This window comes from Passer domesticus, chromosome 17 (assembly GCF_036417665.1).
Source record: "Passer domesticus isolate bPasDom1 chromosome 17, bPasDom1.hap1, whole genome shotgun sequence".
Classification (NCBI taxonomy): domain Eukaryota; kingdom Metazoa; phylum Chordata; class Aves; order Passeriformes; family Passeridae; genus Passer; species Passer domesticus.
In genome coordinates, this window is record NC_087490.1 from 10,727,811 (window position 1) to 10,742,088 (window position 14,278).

Below are 14,278 nucleotides of genomic sequence, written 5' to 3' on the forward strand. Positions count from 1 at the left end.
CCCTCAGGGTCCCCTCACCGGTGACACTCCGGTGCCCTCAGGGTCCCCCCGCTCCCCTCACCGCTGACACTCCGGTGCCCTCACGGTCCCCCCCGCTCCCCTCACCGCTGACACTCCGGTGCCCTCACGGTCCCCCCCGCTCCCCTCACCGGTGGTACTCCGGTGCCCTCAGGGTCCCCCCGCTCCCCTCACCGCTGACACTCCGGTGCCCTCACGGTCCCCCCGCTCCCCTCACCGCGCCCCCTCGGCCGCTCCCCGGTTTCAATTTGGCGGGAGCCGGGACAGGCTCAACGGGTCGCGGTGGCGGCCAAACCTCCTGGAACGCGAAGGCGCCTCCCCGGCCCATAAAGCACCGCGCTCCCCCGCGCTCCCCCCGGCGCCACATCCGGGCACCCGCAGTGAGGGCGGGCGGGGCCGCGCGATCGCTGTGGCCGCGCAGCGGAGGGAGGTCGAGCCCTGCGAGGACGTTGCTGAGGGGCGGCGGCCCGGGCGCTCGGTCATGGCGGTGAGCGGCGGTCGCTGCCGGATTTTGGGGCGAGGGTGGCGGGGAAGGGGCTGCGGGGGGCAGAGGCGGGGAGGGCCCGGTCGGGAGCCGTGTGCGCGGAGGCACAAAATGGCGCCCGCCGCGCCTTGGGCTGCGGCGCCATGATGGGCTCGGGGAGGGGCGGCCGCGCTGCGCCCACCGCTTCAATCGCCGTCTCCAGAAGTTTCTGTTCCGATCCTCGGGGCCTGGGGAGAGGAGAAGACTCCCTGGGGCTGAGCCCTGGTGGATCCATGGCTTTGGGGAGAAGTGCTCTGGCCGTACTGGTATTTCTCGTGAGGACTGTGTGTCGCTCCCTGTGAGGGGAGCGACCTGCCGTGCTAATTTTTCCTTTCTCTCCTTTTCTTCGCCCTTTTCCTTTGTGTTTGGTCACGGCCTTTTTTTTTTCTTTTTTTTCTTTTTTTTTTTTTTTTTTTGCATTCAATTAATTCGCTCCCATCCTGCTTTTTATGGTTAATATCGATGGGAAACTCCTCTGCTGTAGTTACCACATCCCTTCATGTTCAAGCAGGGTCTAAGTGTGGTTTTGTCTTCTCTGAAAAAAATTTTGTGATTTGGTAGTGTACAAAGGTATTTCGCCTTTAATTGTGTTGAAGACTCAGTAAGAGTTATCAGAGAGTTAACCTGATATGGTCATTTTTTTTCAAAAGTTGTTAAATAGTTTTGAGTGCAAAGAAAATCCCCAAAACCAACAAACAGGGCTGGAAAGTGATAAAACTTTTTAAAGCTGACTTTAAGCGTTTTGCGATGTCTAATCTGTTAGTTAAAGTTCTTGTGTTGAAAGTTTGATCAGTGGTGAAACAGAGCCAGGAGGACTTTAAACTTCTGGAGAAAATTAATTCTTATACAATAATTTTGGGATTTTTTTTTTTTTGTTATATAACTTACGCTGTTAAGAATGAGGTACATTTTTCTGTAAAAGGACTTTAATTATGTACTTTGGTTTTGCACTTAAAGATGCTACTACTACATTTAGAGGTTCTTCTAAAGTGTAGGTGAGAGCCTTATTCAAGGCAGCACTGAGCCTGGTGCCAGTCTGAGAACTGAGAATAATCTCCGTGAACTCTGTCAGGTTTTTAATTGCTGTTTTTTTCTGTAGCACAGATTTCCCTCAGGTGCAGAGCACAAGGGCACTAAGGAGCAGCACTGTGTAAATAATGAGATTGGTAGCCTTGGAAGTGGTGGCAGTGGGCTCAGTTTCACTTGGATAGTGTGCTTTAAATCCCACCTGATTTATACTCCTAGCTCATATTCTCACTTTTCTCAAATAGCTTCACAATGTAAACAGTAGTAGCTGAAACATAAATCCAAATATTTACCTGTGTGTGTCATGAAGAAAGTGTGCTATTAGCACACAGTGTATTAATGACAATTTGTAATATCTGGTGTGGTTTAAGACAAAGTAGCTGCCTTATTTTCAAAGCAGTGGATATAAATGAACATTTGAGAGGTTTTCCTGTTTTGAGTCACAGAATATCTTGATTTCACAAAGTCAGGTATTTTATTTAATCCTCCTAGGCCAGTGTTTAGAAGGAGTAGAGGGAACATCTTGATTTTCATTATCTGGTAAAAATGTGGTCTTGGAACAGGTGTAAGTGACCTGTGTGTGGTCTCCTACAAATAAATCTTTTTGCAGAGGTACTGGTGAGGTGTTTCCTCATTCCAGAGTGAGCTGTCTGACCCTAATGCACCTTCCTGCATTTCCCTTCAGAGTTCATGTCATGCTTCAGAACTCTGGGGATTTTGTGCCTCAGTAATGCCCAAACTGGTCACTCAGACCTGTTGGGACAGCGTTGACCTTAAGCAGTCCTGGGCATGGAAATGCTAAAAAGTGCTTGACCTACAAACACCTTTTAGAGAAAACTCTGCCTCAGAATTTCGTGTTACTGAGACTCTCAGAAGTGCATGGAAAAAGTAAAATACAGTTTAATGTAGTGAGCAAAAGGTGAACTTTGTATCTCTTTATTAAAATCTTGAAAAACCAATCTGCATGCAGTTAAACAGTTCACTGCAGGTCTATAAAGCTCTTGCCTAAACATGGGGTGCCCACAGCATTGTCTTTACAATGAAAAAATCAGATATATCTTCAGAGAAAGCAGGAGGTAAATTGGTTTTTTCTTGGTTTGCAGTCCTAAGCTTCTGTTTCTTACAAATTCTCTGTAGGGTAGTGATACAGAACGAGATGGAGTAGTCCCAGAAAAATCCTCTCCAGAAAGAGAGAAGAAGAAGGAACAATCAGACGCCTCCAGTTCTCCCAGAACATCAAAGCATCATTACTCGCGGTCGCGCTCACGGTCCAGGGAGAGGAGACGGAAGTCAGGTACGGGCTGGGTGGGAGCAGATTGCCTGTGCAGCTGAATTCCCTCAGGAGCAATTTGGGGAAAAACAGGCAGACTGAGCCCTAGTGACTTGTTGGAATTGGGGAAAAAATGGATCTGCTAACTTCCAGGGTGTATCCTGAATGTTGAATCTGTTGAGGGAAAAGGTCTTATCAGTGTTGGCATGGTCAGACCACACCAAACAGGAAACTGTCCCATTTTGTTTCATTTTGTTAGACAAGCCTAGACTGTGGGATACTTTTGCACAGTTGTAACAAGAATAAGGTTACCTGGCAGAAGAACATGATGGGAGTGTGATGTGGGTTAGTTTTTCACTGTCAGAGCTTAAATAAAGGCAAAGCACTGGGACTGACAGCCAGAGTTTGCTTTCTGCAGTAGATTCTCAAATAGTGCAGTTTGTTTTTTAAATCTTGACTTTGAGGGATGGAATAATTGAAAGGAGCTAGAAAGATTATAGCCAGGGATCTCTTCTTTATCGTGGTAAATGACAGTAAATGTTTTCTTCTCCAGACACGGAAGGAAGAAAACACAGAAGCCGGAGCAGAAGCAAAGAGGTAATTAACACTTTGTAGCGTTTAGGTAATTGTACATCTTAAAAAGTATCTTATAGTAATGCACATATGTGTAAACTTATATAAATGACTTTATGGTAAGTACAAGAAATTGAGAACTTTAAGCTTAAAATGGATATGGAGAGCCTTTCATAGTGAAGCATGATTGCAGCCATCATGTTGACAAGGTAATAGTTTTATAGAAAATGCTTTCAGAAACTAGTAACTTAATTTCTTTCTTTTTTTTTTTTTTCATTTTTTTTAAGAACTTTTGTGGAAACATCCAAAAGAGAGAGTTCATGTGGAGAAGTAGAATGGTGTTCTTGAACACTTTTACAGAGCTTCCATTATCCAAAAGCCTTTGGTGGCCTTGTTCCTGGTCAGTGGTCAGGACTTTGAATAACACATACCTGTCTACTTAGGTGTATTAAAAGTAATTTGCCATCACACCAAGCTCTGTTTATTGCATCCTTTAATTGTAAAGGCTGTCACAGCTTGACAAACAAGCTGAGTCAGCTGGAAATGTGACAGTAGCAGCAAAAATTTCAGAGGGCTGTCTCTTAAAATAAAAGAATATGTGTGTGTGAATATATAGGGAGTGAGAAGAGACAGCATCAATAATGCCTTAAAAATAACTGGCTCACACACCAGAGAAGAGCTGAAACAAGCAAAGCAGGAGCATCAAAATAGTCATAAAGAAGCTTAAGCCATGTGGGGCAATAGCTGGAACAGATAAGGCACTTTATAACCTCAAACCCGGGTCAGGAACTTCTCCTTCTCCCATTCCAATGGAAGCTCTGTTAAAAAAAAAAAAAAAAAAAAAAAGAGGAAAGAAAAGAAAAATCTAGGCGAGTTTTTGTGAAATTGAATAATATATTGTTTAGCTCACATGATAACATTTCTATAATAAATCATACTCAGCGTGCTAATGCGCGAAGAGACTGAACTGAAGACGCTGCAGACTCAGATAGCAAAATTATAAGCCTACTTCATGATAAGGTAACTATTAGTCATTCAAACTCATATTTCCCTTAAAAATATCTTAAATCCGTTATGGGATATAATGGTGGTTTTATTACTAAGTGTGTGTCTGGAAAATGTGATTTAAAAAATTCTAAGACTCTTTAATTATTAAAAAATGTGTTTAAAAATCCTGTCCAGTGCTTTGCCAGGCTGTTGGATCTAATCTTACACAATTTATTTAGCAGAGTGAACAGATGAGAAATGATCTCCCACAGTAGATGTACTGTTGTCATTCATTTGCAACATTAAGCTCTGTCTGTAGACTAAATGCTGAATATCAGTAATTTTTAGTATGTATGTGAGAACAACTGCTTATATAAATATATGCTTAAAATTAGTGTACAGGTAACCTCAGATGTAAGAACTGATTATTAAAGGAACTAAGAGTAAAATACTGTGAAAGCAGGAAAATTATGTAATATTCTTGCTTACTTGAAGAACAATAATCAAATGTATTTAGAAATGGATACATATTAATAAAGAATTAGGCTTGGGCAAATGGGCAGAAACCAATTATAGCATCTTCTTCAGACTCATTTGAGAGAGAGTTCTGATGGAAGAAAAGATTTTGTGAATAGTTAACATATTTAGATAAGCAAGAAAACCAAACAAACAACTCCTGAATAATTGGGATTTATCTCAAATGAATGTATCATGCTTAGTTTGTGCCTTGAGCAGAACAGTGTTTAAACATAAGACTTACGTGGGCTATGCTTTTGTGCCAGAAAGGTTTCAGAACACACTGGGTATGTTAAGAAAGGGCGTTGATGTCACGACTTAGTCTAAGGAAAGCACTGGCAAAAATCAGACCTGACCTTGCTAAATATTTTTGGCATTGCAGCTATAAAAAGGAATCTTATTTTTTTTTTTTTTTAAGAGGCACTGCAGGAAGGAATTGCGGTATAGTGGAACAGCATATCTGTAATTTAAAACTACTGTGGGAAGTCTGAGTGATGCATGTTCATTTGAAATACTAAAAATGGGATGTCAGCCATGTAAATGATCACCTTGCTTTGTAAAAACTGTTGGAAGTTTTTGAAGAGAGTTTTGCTCTAGAAAATAATTGCCTAATGATGACTAGAAGATTTTTTTTTGGTTCTAAAAGCAAAATAGTTTGTCTGGAACTACATGTGGATTTTAGTAATTTTCTACATGGAAGGCTCAGGAAATATTAAATAATCACTGCAACTGTGTTTGTATATATATATGCATATTCATAAATTGTCAGGCTCTTTAAGATAGGTACTTAAGTTCTTGGAATGGGACAGTAACTGAAAATGACAGGTTTTTTTGTTACAATGCTGTGAGTCTTCTATGGAAGCACTGTAAAGATACCTGGATGGATACCTTAAAAATCCTTTCTAGACAGTGGGAGGAGGGAAAAAGGGGGAAAAATGATAGTGTACATTTACAGTTTTGGGTAGTTGGTGGCATTAGGTAAAGCAGCCGTGGCTCTTGATTGAGTCACACTCCTAAGGTTACTAATGTTGCATCACAACTTAGCATTTTTATCTTCTGATACCCATACTAACTCTCTTTGTTGCACTATTTTCCTGAAAGAACCAACTTCTTCTTAAAACAGGCAAGAAGACATGAATCCAAAGAGAAGTCCTCCAAGAAGCACAAATCTGAAGATCACAATGACAAAGAGCATTCTTCTGACAAGGGAAGAGATAGCCTAAATTCATCTGAAAATGGTGAGGAGAGGCATAAACGCAAAGACAGAAAATCGTCCAGAGGGAGGAGTCATTCCAGATCCAGGTCTCGGGAAAGGTGAGTTGTTGATGTGATTGCTGTGTGAGTGCATTTCCAAAAGCCATGTGTGGAATTACTGTCGAGTTCCATTCCTGACCTTTTGTAAAGCATCAGTTCATGTTGCATGTTTCAGTTTTCACCGGGTACTGCATTTGTAGATAGTTATTTTGCAGATTACTTTGAAATAAAAGTACAAAATTGCACTAAGACTTCATATAGGGATGTGTCTCACATTTATAATTGGTATAGAAAATACGAAACAGATTATTAAATGTACCTTATTGTCAGTGACAGGAAAGCAAATACACCTTACAGTGACATCCTCCAGAGGGAGTGCTTGCCTGGTAGCCCACCCACCAGTTCTGAGGGTAGGAAAATTGCCTGGGACAAGCAGGCTGCTGCCAGCAGAACTTCTCCCTTTGTAGCTGGGGGATGTGCAGCAAGGAACAAACTTTGGCTGATGGCAGGCTGAGGGACTGGAGGTGGCTCACAGGCTGCAGCTTGGGCACTCACTCTTCCCAAAGGTCTCAGAATACCATAGAGAGGAGCAGGGTTGTGGTGCCTTGGATTTAAGACTCCTGCATCAGATTAGTTAGGCTTTGTATTGGTTTTAAGGTGTATACTTTAATGAATAACTAAAAATAGCAGTGTTGATGAGTATGGTTATTTACAGAACTCTGCAGCTCAGTGTGGCTGGTGGTTCCTTTGCCTTAGACCTACAGCTTAACCTGTTCCAGGCATGAGCGTTTCCATGTGTAGTTTGCAGTCTCCTCACTCTGCCTGGTGCATTTTGCCCTGTGGTGGTGAACCCCTGTGTGAGTCCTTAAGCACAAACTGCGTTTTGAGAACACGTGTAAGAGTTGGGGCCGTGTGTTTCAGACGTCACCGCAGTAGAAGTCGCGATAGGAAAAAATCCCGATCCCGCAGCAGAGAGAGAAAGCGGCGCATCAGATCTCGCTCTAGATCAAGATCTAGACACAGGCACAGAAGCAGAAGTAAAAGCAGATCTAGGAGCAGAAGCAGGTATGTGTTACCTTCCATATACATGATGGTGTTTGGTTGGACATTGTGTGGTGGGCTGATGTGATGGGTTTATCAGTTAATGCTGTTCAGTGCAGGTAAATGTGTTTGGCTTTTGGGTTCATGACTGGGCGGTTTGCTTGTTCTTACAGAAACACTTTTCCTAGACAGTTGAAGTGTATCAAGCTCTTGGCTTTTCATAGTGTAACTTCTTGTTTGCAATAGTATTTAAGTGGAAAGAAGTGTAGAATAAGATACAGGTGACCTTTTCCTGTGTTTGATACAATAGTAGCGTGGTTGGCATACTGCTGTATTTATCCCTTCAGTTTGTGTATATATGGTAAAAAGAAAGTTTAACTGGGAGTCTTTGGCTGTCAGAACAGATAAATAAATCATTCTGATCAGCTCCACGAAGTCAACTTAATTTTTCTGTGAAGTTGCAATTGGTGTGGTGTTAAGATAAATTTTAGTTCAGATGGATTATTTCTGGTATGAATGTACTCTTCAGTGTTAGTGATTACCAGCTCCTCTTTGTCAAGTGCAGCTTGAGACTATTTATCACATTAATTTTTCTCCCGAGTGCTTTGATTTCTTCCTTAAATTCTAGAAGCACTTGATCTAGACACATACTGGCTTGGTCTGGGTCTGTTTGACAGAGCTGAGTTTCCATACCTCACCTGGGATATGCTGGAGTTGCCATTTTCATCACTGTATAGAAGTTAATTTTTTCAATAGTGATAATGGATTCAGTATTTTGGTGTAGAGTCTCTGTATCACCTTTGCATTCTTAATGCCCTGTAGGATTTTCTCAGTGGTGAAGCTGAAATGTAACTTAATGACTGCTGCAGATGTTTTGTTGAAAGTAGTTTGAATGAAAATCAGTGTCCCTGCAGAGCTGCTAGAAAGTGTTGACTGTTCCAGTTCTCTTAATAGTGTTTTCACCAGAATATTTTTAATTGTTCTATGACTGGTTATGACTACTCAGCATTACAGTGGAACATTGGAGTCTTAACCATCACACTCGTGTAATGCTACAGCATCCCTTGTGAAAGTGTTCAGAAGACTTACCTTTCTGGAGAAGTAGTTGAATTACCTGGTTTGTGTCATGTTTTTGACATGCACTTTCTACCAAACATTGAGCTGGGGTGAGTAGAGCTGGGTCTGCAGTTGGTTCAGTTACTTGTATTTAATGGATGGTATTTAAGCTACATTCAGCATGTTGTGCAAGGCTTCAGCTCCTGGTTTTTCCAGTTATTGTAGCTAATGTGCTCTGTTTAAAAGTCACTTTGAACATTGTGTGTAACGGTCCCATGAAAACTTCATGTCCCAGAACAGATTTTGGCTTCTGCAGTGGAATTCAAATTACCTGACACAGAACATGAAATGTGGGAAGAAAAAGTAAGGGATAGTCATAGCTTAGGAATTTCTCCAGCTGGAAACAGGCCTTGTGGGATGCTGGTGGACAATACTGCAAGAATCCTTTTGTTTTAAGTTATGTTTGTGTCTCACAAATCCTAGAGAATGGAGGTAAATGAGGCACAAGTCTTTTTTATCTGGAACTAGAACACTTCATCAAGTTCAGGGCTCAGACAAAGCCTAGAAAAGGTGACTTATGGGGCAGTCCTCAAGGCAAACTCTGCACAAGCCAGAAAAATGTGATGTGGAAGTCTACCTGTTAAAACTTACTATGAAGGGGATTTCCTCATTCCTGACATGCAGTTTTTGTTGTGTTACAGTGAGCAGGCTGTGACAGAAACATTTGTAAATAGCAGAGTTTGACCTTCTCTTGATGGTTCTTTGCATAATCTCAAACTCGGATTTTCAGGGGATTTGTTCTCATGGGCATTTAAAGCAATCATTTGGTTTGTGAGTGCATAAAACCTCCTGGCAATTCTTTAGTTGTTTGGCTCTGATTAAGTGCTAGGTGGAAAACATGACAGCAGCTGCTTGTTTCAAATGGAAATACTTTAATACAAAAGCTCAAATATTTATTTCCTTGATGTTTACCAGTGCAATAAAGCATCACAGACCAAAGGCAAGACCAAACAACAGTAGTCAGCACGGGGAAAAATGAAGGTATCTTTGAAACAGGCATTACATCTTATCTCAGGAATGCAGATCTGTCACTTCCCAGTGCCTGAATCTGCATCTTGTCATCTTCTCTGAAAAGATAAGTCTTGCCTCCTTTGTATTCTACCAGATTTGTCATGTAAACAAGGATCTTTTTGTAACTTCACTCTGCATTTCATGATGTTAGAGATGCTGCCCTGGTTGCAAACAGAAGAGAAAATCTGAATGCCATGGAAAGTGGCTGTTGTCAAGTTAGCCATTATCCCCAGTTAGCTGTTGCCCCAAATGAGTGATAATAACATTTGAGTTCAAAAATTACAGAAACACCTCTGTGCATCTCAACTTACTGGTTATGGCAAATCAGAGAAAAGTGTGAGTGATATCTCCTGTGAATTAACCTTTGTTGAGCGCTTCCAGTGTCTGTGACTTCTTTGTTTGCAACACCAGAGTCAGAGGCTTAAACTGGGATAAACCCTTATCTCTTGCACTGCAGGGAGTGATGATCCTGGCACACAGAACTGCTGCTAGTAGCACTTTTTATATGTGTTTTGGGCAGCTGTTGTTTAGATGGGATTAGGTATAGATGTTCTAAGAATGTTTCTTGCTTGGAAGGAGGTGGGGAGAAGGTTAGTGAAGAAGAGTTGAACTGAATGTTTTGGTATTTTGCTTAAAAATACATTTTAACTGTGTTCTTTTCACATGGTCATGCTCCAGGTAATTCGTGCTTCAGAGTTCTCTTCCCAAGAGAAACTCAAGACAAATCAAATGTTCAGCTTAATAGAGTCCCTCAAAGCACATTTAGGGAAGAGGATACAGAGGGGAGAGTAATAGTAATTTCCTGAAGTACTATTCCACTTCTTAAATGGAGCCTCTTCAAAATGCTTCTTATTAGCATAATTACAGTGCTTTGAGGTCTCTTATGGTTTTAAAACATTCTTCTGGCTTGATTCATTCAAGTTCTCTTGCAATTTTTACCAGAAATTAGATGATTTTCCTTAGGATGTAGAATCTCTAGAGCAGATCTATTTGTTCTGAACACTGAGTATGGGAGGGTAAATGAATACCCAAATTGCACATTCTGTTACAGCTGGAAATCTTCAGTTTTAGCTCTGTGTGACTGTTGCAATATGGTGACTGTTGCAATATAAACTCTCTGAAAGCTTTTCTTGAGAGCTCCAATGAATCATAAAGCATAAATTTTCAATGTGATCAAATACTTGATGAAGTATTAAGCTGCATGTGTACCTTCATTGTTTTAGCAACTGTTAAATTTGGTTCCAGAGAGCGAAAGAAGAGAATTGAAAAGCCGCGAAGGTTCAGCAGGAGCCACAGCCGGAGTCCGAGCCCGCCGCCTTTCCGGGGACGGAACACAGCTATGGATGCACAGGAAGCCTTAGCCAGGAGGTCAGAAATTGTGGTGGTTTTGATGATATGTGACACGAATAAGCACCTGATGTTGATTTTGCACGTCTAAATATTTTTATTTTCATGTGTCTCTCTAGGCTGGAAAGAGCAAAGAAATTGCAAGAACAGAGAGAGAAGGAAATGGTTGAAAAACAGAAGCAACAGGAAATGGCTGCAGGTAGAGCATGTGTATTAGATGAATTCCTGAGCAGTAGTATGAGTGAAGATAGATAGGTTTATGTTACAGGAGTTTTGTAGTCTTATCCAGCAGATGGGCAGGTTGTCTTTATGGAATTGTTAATGAGAAAAACAACAACAAGAAATGTTAAAAAAAAACAAAACCAAAACTAAACATAAGAAACAAAACCCCAACAAAAATGATTGGGATTTCTTATTACTTGCTGAGTGTACAAGAAAAATGTTGTATGTTTGGCTGTTAAAGTGATTTCATGATGGTCATTGGATTGCTGTTTGCTCAGGGGCATTTAGAACCACAAAGTGCATTAGTTTCACTTCAAGTTCCTGTTTTACTAAAACTCCTGGAGACATACTCCTTAGTTGAGAAATCACATGTGTTTTATCCTTCACTTGTTATCTGTGCACTTCCACTTCTGTTGAAAGGAAGTGTTTGAGGGGGTTGGCTTTTTTGTTTGGTTCTGGGGCGGGTTGGTGGTTGGGTTTTGTGTGTGTTGGGGTTTTCCCCAAAGTTCTTTCTGGCAAGTTCCCTTTGTTCCTCAGCGGCCGCAGCCACGGGAGGCTCCGTCATCAACGTCGCTGCTCTGCTGGCCTCGGGGACACAGGTGACCCCCCAGATTGCCATGGCAGCTCAGATGGCAGCGCTCCAGGCCAAGGCCCTGGCAGAGACTGGCATAGCTGTGCCCAGCTATTACAACCCAGCAGCAGTGAACCCCATGAAATTTGCTGAGCAAGAGAAAAAGCGGAAGATGCTTTGGCAAGGCAAAAAGGAAGGGGTAATGTTGGCTTTTCTTACCTTCATCAGCTTGTTTGGGAATATCCTGCACTCAGTTTAAGGATGCTGATCAGTGTTACTTCCAGCTTTCATATTTCTTAGCAATTTTTAATATCAGCCTGACAGTAAAACTAGGAGTTGGACTTTGGTGATCCTGTGGGTCGCTTCCAACTCAGAATATCCTGTGATTTAGGAGTGCAAGGACAAAGATAATTGGTGCTTCAGTGATAAATGGTTGTGACACAAGACTCAAGGAAACCCTCAGTGTCCTAAAGCTTCAGAGGTATAATTGGATCTTAGTGTTATTTTTGTGAGTTTACCTACAGCTTGTAACTAAACCTCAAACCCAGATGTCTCCCTTTACTGGGAAGGGATGGCTGAGGTATGGAGTGCAAAACCCCTCTTTTCTGGGACTGCAGAGATTTCTCACGTGATGGTTGTGTCCCCTTCAAGGGCAAGTCTGTTGCTGGTTAACTTATCAGGAGCAGAGTAATGCAAAATTAACCCAAACAAAACTCAGGAATGCAAATAATCCTTTGTGCTCTGTCAAATGCCTTTGCAATGAGTGAAATAAGAAAGGCAGCTGTGGCAGTTGCTTTCTCAGGAAGTTGCTGGATTTCAGTAGAGCTTTTGCCTGCTGATACTGTGGAAAAAATGGCCACTTAAATATTAGTATTTTTGCTTTTGTTACTCTGGTAAAGAGGTGTTTGTTAGGCTGGTTTCCATCTTGCAGCAGTTACACAACAAGCTCCCTTACCTTTACAGGCTGTTCCATCAGATGTGAAAAACAAACCAGTTTCCATGGCAATGGTGGGAGACAAAAGGGAGGGCAGGAGAACCCTGAGGGCTCTCTGGGCAGTTCTTCCTGAATTGTGCTGTGTATTGATCAGTTCCAATAAAAAAATTCATTTTCCCATAATTTACTTCAAACCTGAATTCCAACCAAGCTTCCAGACCTTTGGAAATGCCAAAGGAGGGAACATACCTGAGTTTTGAACACTCTGGTTAGGAAGGCTTCCCTCACAAAGAGCTCCTGTGAGGATGCTGCAGGAGGAATGTCAGACTTGGAAACCTTTCACTTCCAGCCCTGGTACAGAATGGCTTTGTCTCTAGCACTGCTCCTTTGCTTGCTGCTCTATTGTGCTATTAATGGAATCTTATGTAAAAAGGTGACACTTTTTTTTTGTTTCTTTTAATCTGAACAGGATAAATCACAGTCTGCAGAAATATGGGAAAAACTAAATTTTGGAAACAAGGACCAAAATGTTAAATTCAGAAAACTGATGGGCATTAAGGTAAAGAATTCTGAATATTTAATTAAGATTATTAATTGCAAGATAACCATTTCACTTTGTATTTTAGTGTACCTTACCCAGTAAAGATTTCAAGTTAACCTGATGTAGTTAAGAATTCTGAAGTATTTATTAAGCTCAAAAGCAGCATCTAAACCTGAATTTAATGTAAAAATCAGCTGGGTGATTGCCTGTGTGTTTCTTGAGAGAGAAGCTCTGCACTAGAATGTTGCAGCGATGAACCCAAATGCTGGAACTCTGAATGTTGTAAGAATTTGTGAGGCTCCCTTGCCCAGAGCTGATGTCTGTGTTGTGCTTGCAGAGCGAGGATGAGGCTGGCTGCAGCTCCGTGGATGAGGAGAGTTACAAAACCCTGAAGCAGCAGGAGGAGGTGTTCAGAAATCTGGATGCACAGTATGAAATGGCGAGATCACAGACTCACACACAAAGAGGAATGGGATTGGGGTTCACATCTTCCATGCGAGGAATGGATGCAGTTTGAAAAATGAAAAAAAAAAAAACAAACAAAAAAGGCTGTTTTGAAGTTTGAGACTGTGGAAGGTTCTTGTTCACATGTTGGGTCCTTGTTCACCAAAAAGCTAGCATTCTAGCTTGCATGGGTGTTGCATTGACTTTAATTTATTGAAAAATACAATTTTTTTTGTAAATATCAGATTAGTGATACTGGTGTTAGTGTTGTAATCAGGTTATACCCACTTCCATTAAACTTGACAGAACTAGAGGAGGACAGTATTTTTTAGTTAAAGTTCTACTTTTCAAACCAAGCAGCAGATGGGAAGAGCTCATACATGGATATTTCGTGTCCACTGTCTTGTGTACTTTTGTACTTTAACCTTGTACAGTTATTTTCAATTCTTGAAACATGAAAGAAACATTGTGTAGATGTTATTTAGCGCTCTGGGCCAATAGGCACATAATCCAGTGCAAAAAAACTGGTTAATAATAAAGACATTTTTTTTCTCTAAGGTCATATAGTAATTTGTCCTTTGGGCCAAACTCCCATAAACCATTTCAGAAAAGGGAAAATTTAAGGAGGTTTTTTTTGCTTTGGTTCTTTTGAAGTAGGATTTGCTTAAAATATACAGTGAGGGGCTGATACATACCCTATTTCAAATACTTTTGTCCTGCATGCTGCCGCATCTCTCTCCACCGCTCTCCCCTTCTCAGAAGAGGAAGAAAATCTCCAGAACCGGGAGCGGTGCCGGTTCTGGAGGCAGGAGCGCGTCCTCCATTGTGAGTACGACCAGCGCTGCGGCCCGGCTTTAGCGCCGCGGCGCCTACACCTCCCAGCG

The 14,278-nt window shown here is 41.6% G+C and overlaps 2 protein-coding genes across 4 annotated transcripts in view; one reads left to right on the forward strand and one right to left on the reverse strand.

The window, feature by feature from the left end:
* KNTC1 (kinetochore associated 1) overlaps positions 1-356 on the reverse strand; it is a 31,291-nt gene extending 30,935 nt beyond the window's left edge. The window contains exon 1 of one of the 2 annotated variants that reach the window (XM_064393085.1): positions 236-356. In XM_064393085.1, the coding sequence (XP_064249155.1) occupies positions 236-346 (111 nt within the window). In that variant the 5' untranslated portion in view covers positions 347-356. The remainder of the gene's footprint in view (positions 1-235) is intronic. The other variant, XM_064393086.1, reaches the window with a different exon arrangement.
* RSRC2 (arginine and serine rich coiled-coil 2) lies at positions 255-13,951 on the forward strand. 2 transcript variants are annotated; one of them, XM_064393108.1, is made up of 10 exons: positions 255-505; positions 2,705-2,861; positions 3,391-3,434; positions 6,037-6,227; positions 7,089-7,232; positions 10,581-10,703; positions 10,802-10,881; positions 11,442-11,674; positions 12,879-12,968; positions 13,288-13,951. In XM_064393108.1, exons 1-10 carry the CDS (start codon positions 500-502, stop codon positions 13,465-13,467), a joined length of 1,248 nt encoding a protein of 415 aa, XP_064249178.1. In that variant the 5' UTR covers positions 255-499; the 3' UTR covers positions 13,468-13,951. The 2 variants fall into 2 exon arrangements, with proteins under 2 accessions (XP_064249178.1, XP_064249177.1); XM_064393107.1 differs by lacking the exon at positions 255-505 and adding an exon at positions 4,353-4,430 and having other exon boundaries at positions 6,015-6,227.
* Positions 13,952-14,278: the final 327 nt, after the last annotated feature.

Excerpts from the sequence above, each read along its gene's own strand:
- RSRC2 (XM_064393108.1), top strand. Across the intron at positions 2,862-3,390 it reads GGAGAGGAGACGGAAGTCAG|ACACGGAAGGAAGAAAACAC; the intron begins GTACGGGCTGGG and ends TTTCTTCTCCAG. Across the intron at positions 10,882-11,441 it reads GCAACAGGAAATGGCTGCAG|CGGCCGCAGCCACGGGAGGC; the intron begins GTAGAGCATGTG and ends TTTGTTCCTCAG.